This window comes from Ornithorhynchus anatinus, chromosome 1 (genome assembly GCF_004115215.2).
Source record: "Ornithorhynchus anatinus isolate Pmale09 chromosome 1, mOrnAna1.pri.v4, whole genome shotgun sequence".
Lineage (NCBI taxonomy): Eukaryota > Metazoa > Chordata > Mammalia > Monotremata > Ornithorhynchidae > Ornithorhynchus > Ornithorhynchus anatinus.
In genome coordinates, this window is record NC_041728.1 from 31,255,352 (window position 1) to 31,275,645 (window position 20,294).

The window sequence follows — 20,294 nt, forward strand, 5'->3', positions numbered from 1 at the left end:
CCGGATGTTCGTCACGGCCCGGCCGGCGGGGAGGTCTCGCGTTCTCTCGGCAGCGGCCATCACGCGTCCGCCGCCCTGCCCTCGTCTCGCGGCCGGGGGGGGGGAAGCCCGAGGCAGAGAGGTACGGGCTCCGGGGAGGACGGCGGACGGGGGGTCTCCGGGGCGAAGGGGATAGAGCGGCCTTCCCCCGCGCCCCTCGGGGTGCCTCTGGCGCCCCGGGAGGACCGCGACTCTATGGTCGGGGAGGGGGGGGGGAAAGGGGAGGCCCGGGGCGCGTGCGCGGGCCGGGTGAGGGGTGCCGGCGCAGGCGCGGTGCGGCGGCCTGCACGGTGAGGCGCGGCCCGGGCCGGCGGGGGAGGAGGAGGACGACGAGGTCGAGCAGGAGGCGGCGGCCGCCGGGTGGTGGTTAGCGCCGTCTTCGGGCGGGGCCGAGGGAGGGAGGGAGGGAGGGAGGGAAGGAGGGAGGGCGGCCCGGAGGAGGAGGGGGTGGGGGAGGGGCGGCCCAGCGCGGGCGCTGACGTCACGCGCCCCCCGGGCCCCACGCCTGCAGCCCCGACCTGCGCCCCCTACCGGACGCTGGGCTGCGGCACCCTTGGGGGTTCGTGTCTCCCTAAGGCTGAGGGCTGCAGCAACCCTGCCTCCTTTCGTGTCCCCCCCCGAGGGCCGGGGCTGCAGGACTCCTGGGTCCCTTTGACCCCCTCCAGGAGGCCTGGGCTGCAGCCCCCCTGGATCCTTTTATGTCCCTCTAAGGGTCAGGGCTGCGGGGCCCTTTTATGCCCCCCCGGGAGACCTGTGCTGCAGGACCTCTGAATCCTTTTATGTGCCCTTCCACTCCCCTGGAGACTGGGTTGCAGCACCCCAGGGTCCTCTTATGTCCCCCTAAGGGTCAGGGCTGCAGGACCCCAGGGTCCCTTCGTGTCCCCCCAAGGGCCTGGGCTGCAGGACCCCTGGGTCCCTTTGAACCCTCCAGGAGGCCTGGGCTGCAGCACCCCTGGATCCTTTTATGTCCTCCTGAGGGTCAGGGCTGCAGGGCCCCTGGATCCTTTTATGTCCTCCTGAGGGTCAGGGCTGCAGGGCCCCTGGATCCTTTTATGTCCTCCTGAGGGTCAGGGCTGCAGGGCCCCTGGATCCTTTTATGTCCTCCTGAGGGTCAGGGCTGCAGGGCCCCTGGATCCTTTTATGTCCTCCTAAGGGTCAGGGCTGCAGGACTCCTGGGTCCTTTCATGCCCTCTCCCACCCTCCCCAGAGACTGGGCTGCAGCACCCCAGGGTCCTCTTATGTCCCCCTAAGGGTCAGGGCTGCAGCACCCCTGGGTCCTTCCATGTCCCCCCCCCCCCCCCGAGGGCCGGGGCTGCAGGACCCCTGGGTCCCTTCGTGTCCCCCTAAGGGCCTGGGCTGCAGGACCTCTGGGTCCCTTTGAACCCTCCAGGAGGCCTGGGCTGCAGCACCCCTGGGTCCCTTCATGCCCCCCCCCCCCCCCAGGAGACTGGGCTTCAGAACCCCAGGGTCCTTTCGTGTCCTCCCAAGGGCCTGGGCTGCAGGACCCCCTGGGAGGCCTGGGCGGCCGAACCCCCGGGTCCCTTCGTGTCCCTCTGCAGGCTTGGACTGCAGGACCCCTGGGTCCCTTCGTGTGCCCCCCCCGAGGGCCTGGGTCGCCAGACCCCCTGGGTCTCCCAGGGCCCCTCTCGCTCTCCACCCCACTGGGACCCCGGGCGGACCCCGGCCTCCATTGGAGGCCACACTCCCACCGACAGGACACCCGCTCCCTAAGCCACTTGTCCTTTTTTGTTGTTTGTTTCTAATGATATTGGTAAGTGCTTATTATGTGCCAGGTAATCAGTGGTATGTATTGAGCACTTACTATAATAATGATGGTATTTGTTACGTGCTTACTATGTGCAAGGCACTGTTCTAAGCGCTGGGTGATCAGGTTGTCCCACGTGGGGCTCACAGTCTTCCTCCCCATTTTCCAGATGAGGAAACTGAGGCCCAGAGAAGTGAAGGGACTTGCCCAAAGTCACCCAGCTGACAGGCGGCAGAGCTGGGATTAGAACCCATGACCTCTGACTCCCAAACCCACACTCTTTCCACCGAGCCACGCTGCTTCTCATCGCTGTACTAATAACGGTGATGGTGGTGCTAAGTGCTTAGTATGTGCCAGGCACTGTGCTAAGCGCCGGGGCGGGTCCAAGCAAGTCGGGTGGTACCCAGCCCCTGTCCCACACGGGTCTCACGGTCTTCATCCCCATTTTGTAGATGAGGGAACCGAGGCACAGAGAAGTGAAGGGGCTTGCCCAAGCTCACACTGCAGACAAGGGGTGGAGCCGGGTTTAGGTTCCTTCTGACTCCCAGGCCCCTGCTCTGTCCACTAGAGAAGCAGCGTGGCCTCGTGGAAAGAGCCCGGGCTTGGGAGGCGGAGGTCATGGGTTCTAATCCCGCCCCTGCCGCTTATCTGCAGCGTGACCTTGGGCAAGTCGCTTCACTTCTCTGGGCCTCGGTTCCCTCATCTGTAAAATGGGGGTGAAGACTGTGAGCCCCCTGCGGGACGACCTGGTGACCTCGAATCTACCCCATCACTGCTTAGAACGGTGCTTGGCACATAGTAAGCGCTTGACACATCCCATCGTCATCACTAGGCCATGCTGCTTCTCCGCTTGGGAGACTACAGTATGACCCCATTCGCAGACACATTCCTGCCAGAGCGAATTTATAGTCTAGAGGCTCTGTACTAAGTTCAGCAGAAGATCCAAGCTAATCGCGTTGGGCACAACTCCTGTCCCCGCTTGGGACTCTTAGTGTTAAGCCCCATTCTACAGAGGAGGTGACTTGAGGCACAGGGAAGTGAAGGGACTTGCCCAAGGTGGCACAGACAAGTGGCGGAGCCGGGCGTAGGACCCAGGTCCTTCTAAGCCCGCGGGGCTCCGGCCTGCCCCGTGCACCGCGCCGCTTCCCTTCCAGCTGGCAGCGCTGCGTAAACATTTATGGTCACCGACTTCATTAAACCTACTGCTAACAGCTCCTGGAGATCAGAATAATTATAAGGCTCTTCGACCGCCCGTCATTTCTCTTCACGGTGCTGTGGCGGCCACTATCCCCCTCTCACCTACTTTGGAAGCCCCTTCGGTTGTGCTAACGTCTCTGCCTTTTCTAGGTTGGTGATCGAACCCCAGGGATCTGACTCAGACAGGCTGGGGTGCGTTTGCGAAGGGTTTTCTGCCGTCCACGATTCTTGAGCAAAACAAAAAGCCATGAAACTGTAGTTCTTGCAAAACGAAAGGCCGTGAGCCGAAGAAGTTGGAAGTGGAAGCCCCTCCTGCCTTTGCAGAAGATGCTTATGTGCTAGATTATACTTATAAGCATTTAGTTCAGAAATCTCGCATCCTGCCACGGTGCACGTGGACTTGTGGGTGGGGCTTCTTCCGTTCTTCTCTCATGCTTATTGTGTTTAGAGAAGCAGCGTGGCTTGGTGGAAAGAGCCCGGGCTTGGGAGTCAGAGGTCGTGGGTTCTAATCCCGCTCCGCCACTTGTCAGCTGTGTGACGTTGGGTAACTCACTTCACTTCGTTGTGCCTCACTTCCCTCATCTGGAAAATGGGGATTAAGACTGTGAGCCCCACGTGGGACAACCTGATTACCTTGTATCCACCCCCCAAGTGCTTAGAACAGTGCTTGGCACATAGTAAGGGCTTAACAAATACCATCATTATTATTGTTATCAAGCCTTTGCCGGTGTGCCAGCGCAGGGTATGTTTCTCATTCTCCCCCTGCTGGGGGCAAGGCCAAGGAGGGGGGGTGCTATGGGCCGGCAAGCAGGACTCCCCAAATTCTCATCCGCCTCTCCTCTTGGCAGGAGGGGAAACTGGGGAGGACTATACTACCACTCTAAGGGACTTTTTAGCTGTACTCTGGGCTTGTTTTGAGGAAAAAGTCAAACCAAAGCCTGAAAATGTCCTTCGGTTTGACGCTGACGGCGAGACCATCCGTAAGCGTGAGTGATTCTGAGAGAATCTCATTCCCACTCACCTACTTTGCCCTTGAAAATGTAGTATTGCATCTTTTCTGGGCTCTTACCGGTTAAGTAAACAATATTCAGGCAACGAGGGTTAGGAGGGGTGAGGTTTGAGTTCCCACCCGCAAGACGTGTGCTTGCCTGGTGGTTCTCCATGATCCGTCTACACTTGCCCAATCCCCCCTTGTCACTCTTTGCCGTAAGGCTAGTGGGAAGACCAGGTGCAAGCCAATAAGTATTAAGCGGGTCCCATTTTACACACGAGGTGAGTTAGGAGCTGGGGAAGCCAGAAGCAGCAATTTTTCCCTCCAAGCTGGGCCCAGGTGTGTAGAGTCCTGAAGTAATGCCCTGAAGGAGCAGGGTCCAGCTCAGCATCTGGCACACTTCCCTCCAGCAGGGTAGGGAATGATTCATGGACGATAATCACTCCGTACTCACTGGGTCTACAAGTGGTTTTCCCCCAGAATCTGCTGGAACTTGTAGATCTTTCACCAGGAATACAAAGTCCTACTGTTACGACATTGGTGTCTGTTAAGCACTTACTGTGTGCCAAGCACTGAACTGAATCCTGGGGGTAAATACAAGATAACCAGGCTGGACACAGTCCCTGTCCCTCATGGGGCTCACATTCAGCTGCCATCCAAAAAGAGGTTGGTCCAGACCAGGATTTAGGCCAAATGTTTGCCCCTCCTAACCCTCCTGGCTCCACTAAGTATCTTCTCTGTGACCTTGGGCAAGCTTCTTAACTTCCCTGTGCCTCAGTTCCCTCCTCTGTAAAATGGGGATTAAGATTGGTAGCCCCATGTGGGACAGGGACTGTGTCCAACCTGACAACCGTGTGTCTACCCCAGCGCTTAGTACAGTGCCCGGCACATAGTAAACTCTTAAGAAATATGTCAAGTGAACTCTCCGTTCTGCCACAGCATGTGGCGTGTGCTTACGGTCTGCTTTTTGGCCAGAATGCAATTAGGGATTTTGGGCAGGGGGGTGTTAGGGGTGTTCTTTTGACAACACAAGTCAGTTTGGGCTTGACGTGATGACTTCCAAACAAATGCGCCAGATCCCCTTTTTCACACCGGAGTCGCGTTCTTGCCAAAACCATGCGTTAAGGAAAATTCACTCTATAATGCTCACCCGTCCCAGTTTCCCACACGTGCAGCTTCTTCAGTAATAGGCCTCTGATGAATCTCTTGTGCTCAACCCAAAAGAAAGTGTTTCTGTTTTCTACATTGTTTATCTGTTTTTGCCTATACTTAGGCAGGAGAGTATCGTATTTTAAAAATCCCTGCTTTATTAATGTATGTTTTCATTGTTTTTCCCTGGGCCGATGTGGTGTTACAGAATCTGAGGCCAAATTGAGTCATCTTCAAGGCTGCCCATTTGTTCCTCCATCAGAGACGACAGCGAGGCCTCAATTATTATAAAACGATCGGGAGTGGTTCCTACGGACCAAGGAAGTGAATTTCGAGTGACCAGCAGCATACAAGTAAATGACTTCAACCTGCCCCTCTTAAAACTCTTTATTTAAAAGCATTCTGGGATTTCTGCCGTGCAATTAAACACCTTACAGGTCTTACCTTGAGACTCTGCCCTTGTGGTATTTATGAGAAAGATATGTGGCTTCCTAAATGTAATTTCACTGTTGGGTGTGGGAGCGGGGGTTGGTGCCGAAAGAAGCTTGGGTAGATCAAAGAGAGCAAGTGCGGTATATATTTAATGCTCTAAAAGTGACCAGAGACTTCAGTTTTATGCCGTGGAAAAATTGTCTTGGGTGGGCAGTAGTGTGGAAAGGAAAAGAAGTTTAAGTAGCTGAGAATAACTACTCGGGACGTGAACGTTTGGTCTAACAGTAAGGATAAAGTGTGGGCGCCTAAAAATTTGAGGGCAGGTCTGGCCACCTTCTCACCCCTGTGGGATTTCGGACAGGTGAAATGTGGGGACCGAGCAATGCAACTCTTCAGAGTCCAGCTGGAGCCGATAGGTAGCGATTCATCTTGGTGGTTTGTGAACTGTAGTTCTTTTTAGTTTTCAGACTACAGCATTTGAACTCTTTGTGCAGATTGGAGAGGACGAGGTGTGGCTATTCTGAAAAGCCCCTTGAAATTAGGGGAAGGGGAGGAGGTATGAAATCCCCTGATCTTGGGACCTCGAGATCCCAATGCCGCCAGAGAAGTTGGGGACAGGTGTATTAGAACAGTGAAGGTGCCCATTTAGTATTGCTTAAGGTGGTGATATTATGAAATTCGTGGATATATGTTGGTGCATATGTGGGTACGTAAAAGCCACCCGCATTCCCAAGTTGTTGGCCGAAGTAAGATTAAAACATTTCCTCTCATTGTCATTTAGACTGATTTTCGCAGTGTGACCTAGTAGAAAGAACACGGGCCTGGGAATCAGGACCCGGGTTCTAATCCCAGCTCTGTCACTTGTCCTGCTGGGTGTCCTTAGGCGAGTCACTTAATTTCTCTGCTTCAGTTCCCTCATCTGTAAAATGGGGTTTCAATACCAGTCCTCTCTCCTGCTTAGACTGTGAGCCCCCATGGGGCAGGGAAGATGGAGTTTCAATACCAATTCTCCCTCCTGCTTAAGCTGTGAGCCCCCTGTGGGGCAGGGCCTGGGGCCAAACTCAGTTTGTATCTACCCCGACATTTAGTGCAGTGCCTGGTACACGGTAAGCGTTTAACAAATACCGTCAAAAACCGAAACCATATCTTCCTCTGTTTTGTACGGAATTGTGCAGTGTGAATTACAGTTCATAGGTCAGTTTCATTAATCACTGGTTTTCCTGGAAGAAAATAAAAGTATGCTTTTAAAATGTTGTCGGTGAGCACGTATCTCTTCTCCTCTCCGGTGTTAGGATCTTAGAAGTCCGTTGGTGGTATTTATTGAGAGCTTACCATGTGCAGAGCAGTGTACGAAGCGCTTGAGAGAGTACCGTACAACAGAGTCAGTAGACACGCTCACTGCCCCACTGACAGCTTAAAAGATTGAGCGCTGCCATCTCTTGTCCGAGCGTTTAAATAATTCTCGCTTCAATTGCAGAATGCCGGGCCTAAGTTGTAGATTCTATCAGCACAAATTTCCCGAGGTGGAAGATGTCGTGATGGTCAACGTCAGATCGATCGCGGAAATGGGCGCCTACGTCAGCCTCCTGGAATACAACAACATCGAGGGCATGATTCTCCTCAGCGAGCTGTCCAGGAGGCGCATCCGCTCCATCAACAAACTCATCCGCATCGGCAGGAACGAGTGCGTGGTCGTCATCAGAGTTGACAAAGAGAAAGGTAAAACCCACCCGAGGCCCCCCGATTCGGGGAATCGGATCTATGATTAGGCCACCTGGTCTCTCTACCTTTTATAGGGGACGGTCTGCCCCGTCTCCAAAGCATTGGAGCTCTGGGAGTGCAACGATTTCCTGTCCGTATGGAGTCTCCGACTTGGCTTTTTCTCTTTCTTTGAAAAGCCGGGCGATGGGACCCTGCCCGGGCTGAATCGCAGAGTCGAACGAGAAGGGGCCGGAAGGCCCGGCGTTCCGTGCCCCGCACCGTCACCTTAGTTTTCCATCTGGCACACCCTCTTTCTGGGGCTCTGTTCTAAATGGGGCTCTAGAGAACCTTCTAGAAAACGGCAATCTCCATTTCAAACAGAATGGCTGGGGAGGTGATCTAAATTGACAGGTGATAATAGCAGTAATTGTGGTATTCATTTGGCCCTTTCCATCTGCCAAGCAGTGGGCCAGATGGCAGAGTAGAGTAAAGGATAACCCGATCAGACACAGACCCTGCCTTGCCCAGGGTTTGCGGTCTTTAGGGCGGGAGGGCAGTTATTTCATCCCCAGTTTACAGATGAGGGAACTGAGATAAGAAGTTAAGTGACTTGCCCCAACTCACACAGCAGGCCGGTGGCAGAGACAGGATTCCAAGCCAGGTTTCCCGACTCCGGTCTTGGGTTCTGTCAACCAGGCTACACGGCTACTCCGGAGACACGACGTTGTGGATATACTTCCTCAGTCTGCTAGGAAAGTCGCACTTGTGCGCTTTGAAGCGCTTTCCTCTTATTGTCATAATTTACGGGGTTCTCGGGTCAGTTTTTCCATCTTTCCGGAACTGGGACCAAAACACTGGGACCGAGTAATCATTAAGAAGCCCTTTTCTGTCACGGGGCACTCTTGTGCCCTGATACTTAACTTGACACTGGGCCCCTAGACATTTTGATTCATAGTCTGCTCTTAGTTCGTTCTTCTCCGTAAAAAAAGGTTTATAATGAAAAGCACTACACAAATAAGGTTTTATGATATTAGCACCTTAAGCAATGCTAAATGGAGAGCAGGATGCCTTTACTATTTGGGTATGGTTGGACCTAGTCCCTTGTCCGCAGAGGGCTCTCAGTGTAAGGGGTAATGGGAGAACAGGCACTTTATCCCCAATTTACAGGTAAGGAAACTGAGGCACAGGGTAGTTAAGTGACTTGCCGAAGATCACACAGCAGACACGTGGCGAAGCTGGGATTAGAACCCAGGTCCACTGACTCCCGGGCCTGTGCTCTTTCCACTAGGCCACACTGCGTCCCTTCTGCATAAAAAGGTTACCGATCCCTGCACTGGATCACGGCAATGCTAATTTTTCAAAATTCTTTCATTAGGTTATATTGACCTGTCAAAAAGAAGAGTTTCTCCAGAGGAGGCAATTAAATGTGAAGATAAGTTCACCAAATCAAAAACTGTAAGTTAACTTTTTGAACGGCCTACTCCAGGATTTTGTGCTAAACAGCGAGTCAGTATTTACATAATTCTTGATTCTATTTATTGCTATTGTTTTTGTCTGTCTGTCTGTCTCCCCAGATTAGACTGTAAGCCCTTCAGTGGTCAGAGATTGTCTGTATCTGTTGCCGAATTGTACATTCCAAGCCCTTAGTACAGTGCTCTGCACATAATAAGCGTTCAATAAGTACTACTGAATGAACGATTGATTATATACATAAATATATTCTTAGCCATCGCTGACTTGATCCATCAATCAATCATATTTTTTGAGAGCTTACCTTGTGAAGACCACTGTTCTGAGTGCTTGGGAGAGTTCAATAATAAGAGTTGGTAAACATGTTCCTTGCCCACAAGGAACTTATAGTCTAGAGGGGGAGATGGACACGAATATAAAAAAAATAATTGTTGGAATATATAAAAACAGATTGTTGAGGGTGGGGTGAAAAAAGGGTGCGTATTCAAGCGCAAGGATGGTGCCAAAGGGGGAGAAGAGAAAACAAGGACATAGTTGGGGAAGGCGAGGGCATAGTAGAGATTCTGAGCTCTGTCCGGTCGCTAGGTAAAAATGTGTAACCTTTTGAAAATGTGCTGAAAATCCTATTTTTTGACCAGTTTTAGCAGCAGCTTACTCCCTTGCGTAAGGGAGTTGAGGTGTCCATTTTACCAGCAAAAAGGAGAGTTCATCTCTGTTTTCATTGCTGAACGAACACCTTTTCAGAGTAAGGGAATGACTAGTCTTGCTCTGTAAGAAATGGACTGGTAGAATTTTGCATTAAAACCAAGGGAGATGGCTCGGCGACACCCTCCCACCCCCACACACCAAGTGTTTGTATTTCACTGAGGAGAAACAAGGAAGGAAGTGAAATATTCTTTTTTGTATTCACCTTCATTTTATCCCTCATCCTCAAGGAGAAACCCTAAAAGAGGAAACTTTAAAACAATCCATCGGTCAATGGTATATATTGAGCACTTACTCTGTGCAGAGCATCGTACTAAGCGCTTGGGAGAATACAGTACGGCAGTACAGTACAGCGAGCTTACCGTCTAGAAGGGGACAGAGACATTAAAATAATTAGAGAGGTATATACTTAGGTACTGTGGGGCGGTTATGAAGCACTTAAGGGGATCCAAGTGCTGAAGAGAGGTTGGGGAGACGTGGGCTTAGCCGGAGAAGGCCCCTCGGAGGAGATGTAAGATGTACACGAGGAGGGCTGCAGAGTTGTAGTGATGCTTAGGGTGCAGGGATGGGGTGCAGTGCCAGTCGGGGGTGGTAAAGTGGGGAGATTAGAGATTAACTATGGGAAGGCTCCCGGAGGAGACCTGCTGGCCGACTGACAAAGCTTTTTTAAATCCAGAGTTTGGGTAAAATGAATCCTGGCTTGTTCCCTACCAGTCCATCTTAGGGAAAAGAAGTGTAGGTGCCAGAAACCCAACCCACCGGAGATCTACGCATCATGGGTGGGGGCGGAGGGGACAAGGCTGTTGGGAGTTTTTACCCCTTTCCCAGGTTTTCCTTCTCACTTGTCCCAACTCGGGGGGCAAAGACGACTCCCTGTGGGTCTTCGCGTCGTGGCTCCTTTTCCTTCCCACCTCATTTCCTCGTGTCCCTCAGGCTCTTCTCTGCTGCCCTCAGCTGTGGCAAGAGCCCGGATTTTATTGGAGCTCCAGCAGCCTGTTTTACGGCAGTCGTCAAACACATCTTCTCATCTTTTCTTCCCCTTTTGTACTAGGTTTATAGTATCCTTCGCCACGTTGCCGAAGTGTTGGAGTACACCAAGGATGAACAGTTGGAAAGCCTGTTCCAGAGAACTGCCTGGGTCTTCGATGACAAGTACAAAAGGCCAGGATACGGTGCTTACGATGCCTTTAAGCACGCAGTCTCGTAAGGATGCTTCTCGATTCCGTTTCCGCCTCTGGGGGGGAGGAAGGCGAGGAGGATTCCGGGCGGGAGAGGGGGCTGCGTTCAAAATTGATAACCCTAGACTGGGGGTCTGCGAACTATGTCTCTAGGGCCCTGTCTGGCTCTTCTTGGAGCCACGTGTAACTCTTTGAGTTGGAAGTGGGGAGAGAAAAGCATTATTTAAAGCTACCTCCCCTGGGCCTCCGGCTAAAGGAGAGAGCTCCACCTTCTCCCTTTGGTCTGAAAAGAAATGGTATTTTATGCATCTCTGAATTGAAAAATGATGGACATTCTTTTCTAGAGGGTCCGTTAAAAATCACTTTGTGAAAATTCAGAGAATTGACTTAGTGCTCATATTGACTGAGGTGGACACGGAAAACAGCGGAAGCATCAGCAGACAGGACCACGCCACCTGTCTTCCCTAAATGCTTTAATTGTAATACTGTTGCTTTCCAGGTGCCTATCTGCCCTCAGGCTTATTTTTTTCCTTGTTTCCCTTTCAGAGACCCTTCTATCCTCGATGGACTAGATCTAAATGAAGATGAGCGGCGTGTGCTGATTGACAACATAAATAGGCGCTTGACACCACAGGCTGTCAAAATCCGAGCAGGTGAATATTGAGGTTAAGAACACGTAAGACCTTGGACTCAGTGAAAGTCTATTTTGTAGCACTGGTTCTTTAAGGTCATGTAACTGAGCAAATTTTATAAAAAGTTCCTCTCGTTGTTTTTAAGTAGGAATAGTCGGGGATTTCGTGGCTACCAAAGAGGGTCCCCGTCTTTCCTCTAATTCGATCAAGAAGTACATTTCCCAGTACCCCTTTGTGTCTGTCAGACAAAAATTTAAATTTAAACCCAGAGAACGGTGGGTTTGGCTAGAGTTTTTCTTCCCTCCTGTTTCTAAGAAATCTAAGTGCTCTCCATGCTTGGTATTTCCTGAACAGCACAAGGCATCCCCTACTCTCCTGAAGGACGAGCGTAGCCTCAGTGGCTATAAAAAGCAGTACCTCATCATTCCCTCCTGTTTGAAGGGGAACACAAACAGTGTCAAAATGTAACCTCCCAAATCTGGAGATTGTTCAGTTGCAGAATTTTCAGCCATGGAATTGCTATAAAAATAGACTTACCGCTTTCAGGAAGTCTGTCGTAGTACATTAAACTGTAGGCCGCCACATAGATCTTCATCTCTATTGCTTTATTAATTGGAAAGCTTGAAGTGGATGAGATAAGAGCTGTCTTTTTCTTCTAGGTGAGAGGCTCGAAGACTAAATTAGATATAAAAAGGTGTAAACTGCAACTCTAATTGAAATAGGATGATTCTGAAGTACGTGGGGGAAATAGCTTGAAAACAAAACACAGCCTGTTCTAAATGTGAAAGCTATTGTGAACATTTGAGAATTCAGTATTCTTCGCGATGATCTTTTCGTAGATATTGAAGTGGCCTGTTATGGATATGAGGGTATTGATGCTGTGAAAGAAGCCCTGAGGGCAGGTCTGAACTGTTCCACAGAAACTATGCCAATCAAGGTGAGTGGCTGCCTCAACGGAGATGTTGACAGAAGGCATTCGGTAAAAAACAGTTACGTTAAAATCCAGAGTGTCTACCTCATTCTGATGAAGCCCAGGGAAATCCTACCCTGACTGTGGAATCGCTGTTGTTTTACAAGAAAATAGTGGTGTTTAAGCGCTTACTTCAGTCGGATTTATTGAGCGCTTACTGTGTGCAGAGCACCGTACTAAGTGCTTGGAAAGTACAATTCAGCAATAAAGAGAGACGATCCCTGCCCATAGTGGGCTTACAGTGTAGAGGCGGGGAGACAGACATCGAAAAAAGGATGCAGGCATTAATGTAAATAAATAGAATTATAGATATGTACATAAGTGCCGGGGAGGTGGGGGGACCAGAGGGAGCGAGTCCGAGGGGACAAGTTTACTATGTGTCTGGCAGTGTACTGATCTCCAGGGTAGATTCAGATCAAATATAGTCCTTGTCCCTCGGGGGCTCACATTCTGAGGAAGAAAGGGAGAATGAGCGTTTTACCATGACTTTACAGATAAGGAAATCGAGACGTAGAGAAGTCAAGGGACTTGCCCGAGGTCGCAGAGTGGGAGAGTGACAGTACCAGAATTAGAACCCAGGTCCTCTCGGTGCTCTTTTCACTAGGCCACGCTGCTACAATTCGAACAGTCTGATCCTGAATGGAGATTGATTTCGTTGTGGAGGAATGATTTTTTTCAAAGCTCTGCTTGATGACCCCTAAGCTTAGTAAGCAGAAGGAAAGTCGGAAAAGGCAGCCACCGTCCAATATATTTTGATGACTTAGCACTGTAAAAGAAGACTCTTGGGTGCTTTTTGACCGTAGTCTGCATCCCTGATTGTTTCCTCTTTTTTAGATTAATCTGATCGCCCCTCCCCGATACGTGATGACCACAACGACACTGGAGAGGACGGAAGGCCTCTCTGTCCTCAATCAAGCCATGACTGTGATCAAAGAAAAGATCGAGGAGAAGCGGGGTGTCTTCAATGTGCAGATGGAGGTGAGCTTGGCGGAGGGGGCGTTTTCCACCGAGTCGGTCCCTTCGGTGCACCCTCCACTCTCTTACCCAAAAAACACCTGCCAGCAGTCCTCGACTGAGGACACCTGAGACACACAGTAGTCCCCAAATTTCTAAATTTTTACACGTTTCAGCTGTGCAGCACATCAGTTTTGACTTTGCAACACTAGCTTCCTTAAGGACACTGACTCCCACAACCCCCTAAACCTGAAAAACTCTTGACCTCTCTCTTTGATAACTGCTGACAACGTTAGCCAGAGTTGAGCTGGTCATCGGTCCTATAAAAAAGTTAGTCCCAAAAAAGCTGTTTGAAAGACCTGTTCGCGGGTAGGCACTCAGGCAGCGAAGATCAGTGGGATGGATGTATCTCCTGTTAATATGTCACTCAGCTCTCTTAAGTGAAAGGATAAAAAAGAAAGACCTGTATCTCTTCCTGCTTCCACAGCCCAAGGTGGTCACAGATACAGACGAAACGGAGCTAGCGAGACAACTGGAGCGGCTCGAGCGGGAAAACGCCGAAGTGGACGGAGACGATGATGCTGAAGAAATGGAGGCCAAGGCCGAAGATTAACTCCTCGGGAAAACCAGTTCAACCCGAGGAACAGAGCGGCCCTCCTGGCTGTAGCCACCCTAGACTTGAAAGTTTTCCAGTATTGAAAACTTCAAAAGCCGAGTATTTTTTATTTTGAGGTATTTAAATGTTCCAACAGACCAGCATCCGAAATGCTCTCCCAAATGTCAGCTACTTTTACACGGTAGCTTCCATTCCCTGAGCTCTTTTAAAGGGAGTGGCCTAGTTTTGCTCGAGACGAAAACCATGCCAGCTGAGGTTGACCGGCTGTACGAACTGGGCTAACACTTTTATGTCTAACTCCTCCTGATTGACAGACCCCTGCAGCTCGGAGGTTTTGAAGCCTCCCTGGAGCACCAAAACTAAGCGATCCCAGCCCCTCTCCATGCATTGTATTCAAGCCGAACATTCAATAAATTTCCGGGATATGTAAGCGGACCTTTCTTCCTTCTTGTCACCTGTTGGAAGCGTTCCAGATCAAAGGAGAACGGGGAGGCGGAGACTGCTTTCTCTTTCTGCTCTTAGGCCAGAACTAGGCAGTGCGGCCTGGTGATTAGAGTGAGGATCTGGGTTCCAATCCGTGTTGTCTGCTGTGTGAGCTTGGGCAAGTCACTTCGCTTCTCCGTGCCTCTGTTATCTGTAAAACGGAGGTGAAGATTGACGTAAACCCCAGGCTTGTGTGTACCCCACCACTTAGTACAGTGCCTGGCACATAGTGGCGCTTAATAAATACCGTTAAAAAAAAAAAACTACAAAGGCCAGCTATGTGAGCACCTGGCAATTGACATTCCAAGAAGGAAAAGGGTTTAACTCCTAAACTAGGGAAACATGACTGTGTTAGAGAACATAAACAGAAGATTCCCCCCCTCTGGGAAGGGAGCAGGAAGGAAAATACTGTTTCTGGGAAATCCCGACAGCGATGGAAGTTGAAGTTTGGATGTCAAATCTTGGGGGGAGGTGGGCTTTCAAAGTCTAATGATGGGGGTCCCCAAAAGCCAATTAAATATTTCGACGGTGTCTCCAGACCACCTGAAACAGATGTAAGAACGCCGATCTCTTGGCTCACATCGTGTCATTTAAGCAGTTTTGCCTGCCAGTTGTAAGTCAAGATACTTTTAAATATGGTCTGTGGGTCACAGGCTGTTCCAGTAAGATAGTTCTTATCTGTATGTTAGGACTCACTGTTTTCAAACCTTTGAGAAACACATAACGAGTTGCGGCTTAAAAGTACTTCGGAACATCTGAACATTAGAGAATCGGATCAAGGGCATTTTCAGTCTTCGTTTTTTTTTTCTTGAGGGATTCCAGTGGGATTCTGAGCTCTCGGGAGGTATGGTAGTCTGGTGTACTTAATTCTACAAACAGATAAGAAATAGGGTGATGGTGACGACGCTGTGTTGGTCTTCTGTTCAAGTGCTGTTCCGTTCCTTTGGACGGGCTCTGCGTTTCCGCTGGCCGTCTTGTGGTATGGGTGATATTAAATTCAATCTGCTTGCAAATTATCTCTGCTAATAGATTCCACAGATAATCCAAAATGCTCACTGTAGCCATTATTTTCAACTTGGTCAACCACCAAGAAAACGTACCCAGGTGCTACCAGAATGAAATAACTGAAAGAGATGCATTTGCAGCATCAAGATGAAACATCTGGAAATCACACAGGCTGGATTGTTTCTAAAAAATTGAGAATTGGGCATGCTCTGAAGGAGGAAAATGCTTTTTTTTTTGTGGTATTAAACACTACACGCCAGGCACTGTTCTGAGCCCTGGGTTGGACACGAGTTCATCAGGTGGCTTTAGAATTTCTTGGTTGTCACTACTGTCAAATCAAGGCCCCCATGTTGAAATAGTAAATAGACTGTTTTTCTAAGTTGATGGCTCATGCTAAACTTGGACTCTTGTCTGGAGATGTTGAAGTCCGATGTTATTCCCGTGACAAACTGGGTGAAGACCGGAGGGTCGCGTGCTCATTTTTATGTGTCTTTAATCCCTTGGAAAATTCCCCAGTACCATATCTGTAGAGTTGGGCTAGCCTGGTGGAAGGTCGCCACCAAGGTAGCCATTTAGGCAGTAATTTCCTAATCTCATTGATTGCCACGTTTGAGAAAGCTGTAAATCGGGGAGGTGTTTCATACTGCGTGGGTCCCTGCTGCTCTAAAGGGGCCAATTGGCTCTAATTAGAGCACAGCCATGGGGGCGGGGAGGGGTGCTGAACCCCCAAATGCCCCGGATCGGACTCCACACCCACCCGGGCAGCTGACTGACCCTGAACAGAAGCAGCCTGCAGAAAAGAGGCCCACTGTAACTCTGCAGACCCAGATAATAATAAGAATAATTATGGTATTTGTTAAGCTCTTAACCTGTTCCAGGGGTGAATACAGACAAATGGGGTTGAGCATCCCTGTCCCATGTGGGGCTCAAAGTCTCAATCGCCATTTTACAAATGAGTTAAGTGAGGCATTAGAGAAGTTAAGTTACCCAAGGTCACTCAGCAGACTGAGATGAAATTAGAACCCACGTCCACCGACTCAGGCCTGGGCTCTTTCCACTTGACCATCTTGCTTCCCATACATCTTTAACCCCCAGGAGGCAAAGGAAACTTTGAAGTTATCTTTCTGCAGATTCACTGCCAGTTGAAAAAGAAAGTTATTGGCCTCAGTTTCCTCCCTCAATGCAGTAGGGTGATCTCCCCATAGTTAGTGACCTCTCACAGGCGGGGCACACACTCCTCTTGGTAGAAAGGAGCTTCAGAAGTACTTCATGTAGATCTAGATAAATATTTGTTATCCAAAGCAAGATCTTAAGTCTCCTTTAGCTTGGGAGTGAGCAAACAGTAATACAGGCCATATTTTAAAGAGACTCCGTGTTTTAAACCGACACCACGGACAGACCCTAGGCAGGTGCTGGTTCTTAATCAGAATTCTTCCAGAAGCTAACATCTTTTTTACCTTTCCACGGATGACCCTTCCCGTGGTTCGTCCAGGAGCTGAGGTGCAAACTTAAGTTCGGAGGAGGCAGGTGGGAGAGCTCATCCTCTGAGACTCCTTTAACTCCTCCCCCTCCCTTTGTCCCCCTCCTCTGCCCTGAAATGGGCTGATCTTCAGTGGATGGCACTTTTTGGGTTGGACCTCCAGGAGTGATTGACAGGGCATGCAAAAAGGTTTCCCTTAATGTCCAGGTGTGCTCCATTGTAGAAAGCTGTAATTCCCCCCGGGGGTTCTGTGAGGATCGGGCTGTCGTATGTGTGCATAATAATGATGATGATGGTATTGGTTAAGCACTGTTTTAAGAGCTGGTGGGGCTACAAGGTGATCAGGTTGTCCCACGTGGGGCTCACAGTCTTAATCCCCATTTGACAGCTGAGGGAAATGAAGCCCAGAGAAGTTACGTAACTTGCCCAAAGTCACACAGCTGACAAGTGGCAGAGCCGGGATTTGGATCCGTGACCTCTGACTCCCAAGCCCCGGCTCTTTCCACTGAGCTACGCACACACGTCAGGAATGCCATGATGCTGCTTTTCATTATGCAATTTGAATAGGATGCCGTCGGAGAAACAGGGAACGTTACCGCCCATACACCTCTCTAAAGAACGCAAACGAGTGCCCCCAGATATAATCCGGGCACATGCAAGCAGTGGCAATCAAGTCACGTGTACTACAACGCAATTTCTTCTTCACAGGGGTTTTTTTTAAGACCACCATCACCCTGTGTACTAGGAGAACTGGCGGTAGGATTGAAACAGCCACGGTGGGCTCTATCGTTGTAAGGCAACCATCCTTTATGGGATCTTAGTTTATTTTCCATGGCCAGTCTCTGCGTCGCGGGGCTTCTTTCTGTGAAATGCTTCCAGGCACAGGTGTGGTACGTTTGTATCTCATACCAGAGTTACGAGTTTATTTTTAAACCAGGTTTCAGGCACCTGCGCTCACAGTCGCGTACCTCTCTGTGAGGTTGCTATTGTCTCGAATGTTGATTTTTCCCATGAGCACGGCTAAGGTTGGAGTGTTACACACAAAAAACTCCAAAGCTATGTACAAAATTATTTATTCCGATAACATATGAGATGAGGGTGACGACATAGACGAAAGATATCGGCTTCTGGCCTTCCTGGACCTTGATGGTATTTTTTGAGTGCTTTCTATGTGCCGGGCACTGTACTAAATACTGGGGTAGAAACGAACTAATCGGGTTGGACACAGTCCATGTCTCTCATGGAGTTCACGGTCTTAATTCCCATCTTACAGATGAGGTAACTGAGGCACAGAGAAGTGAAGGGACTTCTGACTCCTGGACCCACCATGCCGCTTCTCTTTTAGGCCTTGCTTTGATCCCCTCTTACACAGCCAACTGAGCTGTTGGGAACATCATGCTTTAGTACAGATTGGAATAAAGAGAATTCTACCCTAATAGAATAAGCAGCCATGGTGTAGTGGATAGAGCAGGGGCCTGGGAGTCAGAAGGTCATGGGTTCTAATCCCATCTCCAAGGTCTGCTGTGTGACCGTGGGCAAGTCACTTCACTTCGCTGCCTCAGTTACCTCATCTGTAAAAAGGGGATTGAGATATGTGAGCCCCATGTGGAACAGGGGTTGGGTCCAGCCCGATTTGTTTGTATCCAACCAGTAATGTTGGTATTTGTTAAATGCTTACTATGTGCTGAGCACTGTTCTAAGCGCTGGGGTAGACACAGGGTAATCAGGTTGTCCCACGTGGGGCTCACAGTCTTAATCCCCCTTTTACAGATGAGGTCACTGAGGCACCGAGAGGTGAAGTGACTTGCCCAAAGTCACACAGCTGACAAGTGGCCGAGGCAGGATTCGAACCCATGTCCTCTGACTCCAAAGCCCGGGCTCTTTCCACTGAGCCACACTGCTTCTCTAATACCTCTAATAGTTAGTTCTCTAATAGTACCGTGCCTGGCACATAGTAAGCGTTTAACAAATGCCAGAATAATTATTATTACAAAAGAGGACTCGTCTGTAGCAGTAAGGCATAAGAGAGATTACAGAATTTGAGGTGGAACCCCTTCTGTGATGTAGCGATTTCTGTCTTCCCGGGTAGGTCACCTGAGGGATTTGGGGAGTGAAGGAAAATCACAACCCATTCTGCCCACTGGTGAAGTTACGGTTTCCAACTATTTAATAGCAAAGAGGTGGACCAGTCCCGTCGTCCAAGAGGAAGCTGCAAAATGGGAATGAAGACCAAGCTCAGTGCAGAGCACTTAGCGGGTTAATCACCTCCTTAGGGGTGTCCCAGGTGACCCCGGGGTACCGACCATCTCAAGGTCAAATGCTATCTCATGACCTCCCGAGCCAGCAGGCAGAACTCGGAAGTGAGGATGGGACAACGCCCCGACAACCCAAACTGCCAGATTGACAGCCCGACCTGGGAATACAGAAGGTGCCCCTCGCCGCCCCCCCCCCCCGTGCCAATCAAATTAGGAATGGAGAAGGGGGGAGGGCAGAGATTGGATAAACTGAGGCCAGAAGCTGGAATGGCCTAAGGGCACGGGTGATAAATACCTGCCGCCTCTAACCTTCAGTGCAGAGGAATGGGACTCGCAGCAGCCGGCTGCAGGTCGCCTCTGTCCAGAGCGTGAGAAGGCCGCTCTGCCTGCACCGAGTGAGGTGCCGTGGGATGGGTGAGTGTCCTGTCCTGCTGAGAGCTCGTGGGGTTGGAAGCCGGATGCTTCACCATGGGTATGTAATGCAAAAAAAATGGATTTGATGTCTGAGTGGGTGCTTCCCGAGTGGGACGTGAACAGGGTGGGAGCTAGCCGCCTCGCCGAGTGCCAGTAGCACATAAGTGGATTTGATGTCTAAGTGGGTGCCTCCCCAGTGGGACGTGAACAGGGTGGGAGCTAGCCGCCTCACCGAGTGCCAGTGACCATAAGTGGGTAATGCATAACTTAATGCATAAGTGTATGTAACTCATCTGTGTATGTAAATCATTAGTGTTTAACGCATAAGTGTATTTAATGCAAAAGCTGGATTCCTCCCGGGTGGGATGAGTGTATGGTGGGAACCAGCCGCCTCACCATGTTGTGAGTAAATCATAAGTGGGCTCGGGTGTCCGCCCATACGCGAGTAACATATCAGTGTATTCCTCCCGTTATGGAAGCTCTAACACCATATTCCTCCCAAAGGGGAAGCTTTAACACCATATTTCCCCCCTCAAAAGGGAAGGCCGATTGTCGCGTCTAAATAATTAATTCAATTCACCCCGCGGAATAAATTCTATACGAAACTCAGGTTTTCCATCCCCGGCCTCTCTCTCTCTCTCTCGTCGTGCCAATTCCGAAAGAACCTGTCCCCGGCGAAGGGTGACAAGGGGTCTCCTGGGGTGCCGAAGCCAGCCGCCAAACATCAGGGTCCTCTGGTCTGGAAAGGCCGTCCATACCCCTTCCCCTCCGGACCGTCTTCTTCCGGGCTTACGTTAACCGCTTGATGGCCTCGATCCACTCAGTCCGCTCTGCCTTGCTGCTGGCCTGGATGTAGTA

The 20,294-nt window shown here is 50.2% G+C and overlaps 1 protein-coding gene across 3 annotated transcripts; it reads left to right on the forward strand.

The window, feature by feature from the left end:
* The first annotated feature begins 19 nt into the window (after window positions 1-19).
* EIF2S1 (eukaryotic translation initiation factor 2 subunit alpha) lies at window positions 20-14,234 on the forward strand. 3 transcript variants are annotated; one of them, XM_001505310.6, is made up of 9 exons: window positions 20-121; window positions 5,350-5,494; window positions 7,051-7,292; window positions 8,650-8,729; window positions 10,501-10,652; window positions 11,174-11,280; window positions 12,099-12,196; window positions 13,064-13,207; window positions 13,671-14,234. In XM_001505310.6, the coding sequence occupies exons 3-9, from the start codon at window positions 7,052-7,054 to the stop codon at window positions 13,794-13,796; spliced, it is 948 nt and encodes a 315-aa protein (XP_001505360.1). In that variant the 5' UTR covers window positions 20-121; window positions 5,350-5,494; window position 7,051; the 3' UTR covers window positions 13,797-14,234. The 3 variants fall into 3 exon arrangements, with proteins under 3 accessions (XP_001505360.1, XP_028916436.1, XP_028916426.1); XM_029060603.2 differs by lacking the exon at window positions 20-121 and adding an exon at window positions 309-329; XM_029060593.2 differs by lacking the exon at window positions 20-121 and adding an exon at window positions 383-405.
* The last annotated feature ends 6,060 nt before the right edge of the window (window positions 14,235-20,294 follow it).

Excerpts from the sequence above, each read along its gene's own strand:
- EIF2S1 (XM_001505310.6), top strand. The coding sequence starts at position 7,052 with ATGCCGGGCCTAAGTTGTAGATTCTATCAGCACAAATTTCCCGAGGTG. Across the intron at positions 8,730-10,500 it reads AGTTCACCAAATCAAAAACT|GTTTATAGTATCCTTCGCCA; the intron begins GTAAGTTAACTT and ends CTTTTGTACTAG. Across the intron at positions 10,653-11,173 it reads GCCTTTAAGCACGCAGTCTC|AGACCCTTCTATCCTCGATG; the intron begins GTAAGGATGCTT and ends TTTCCCTTTCAG.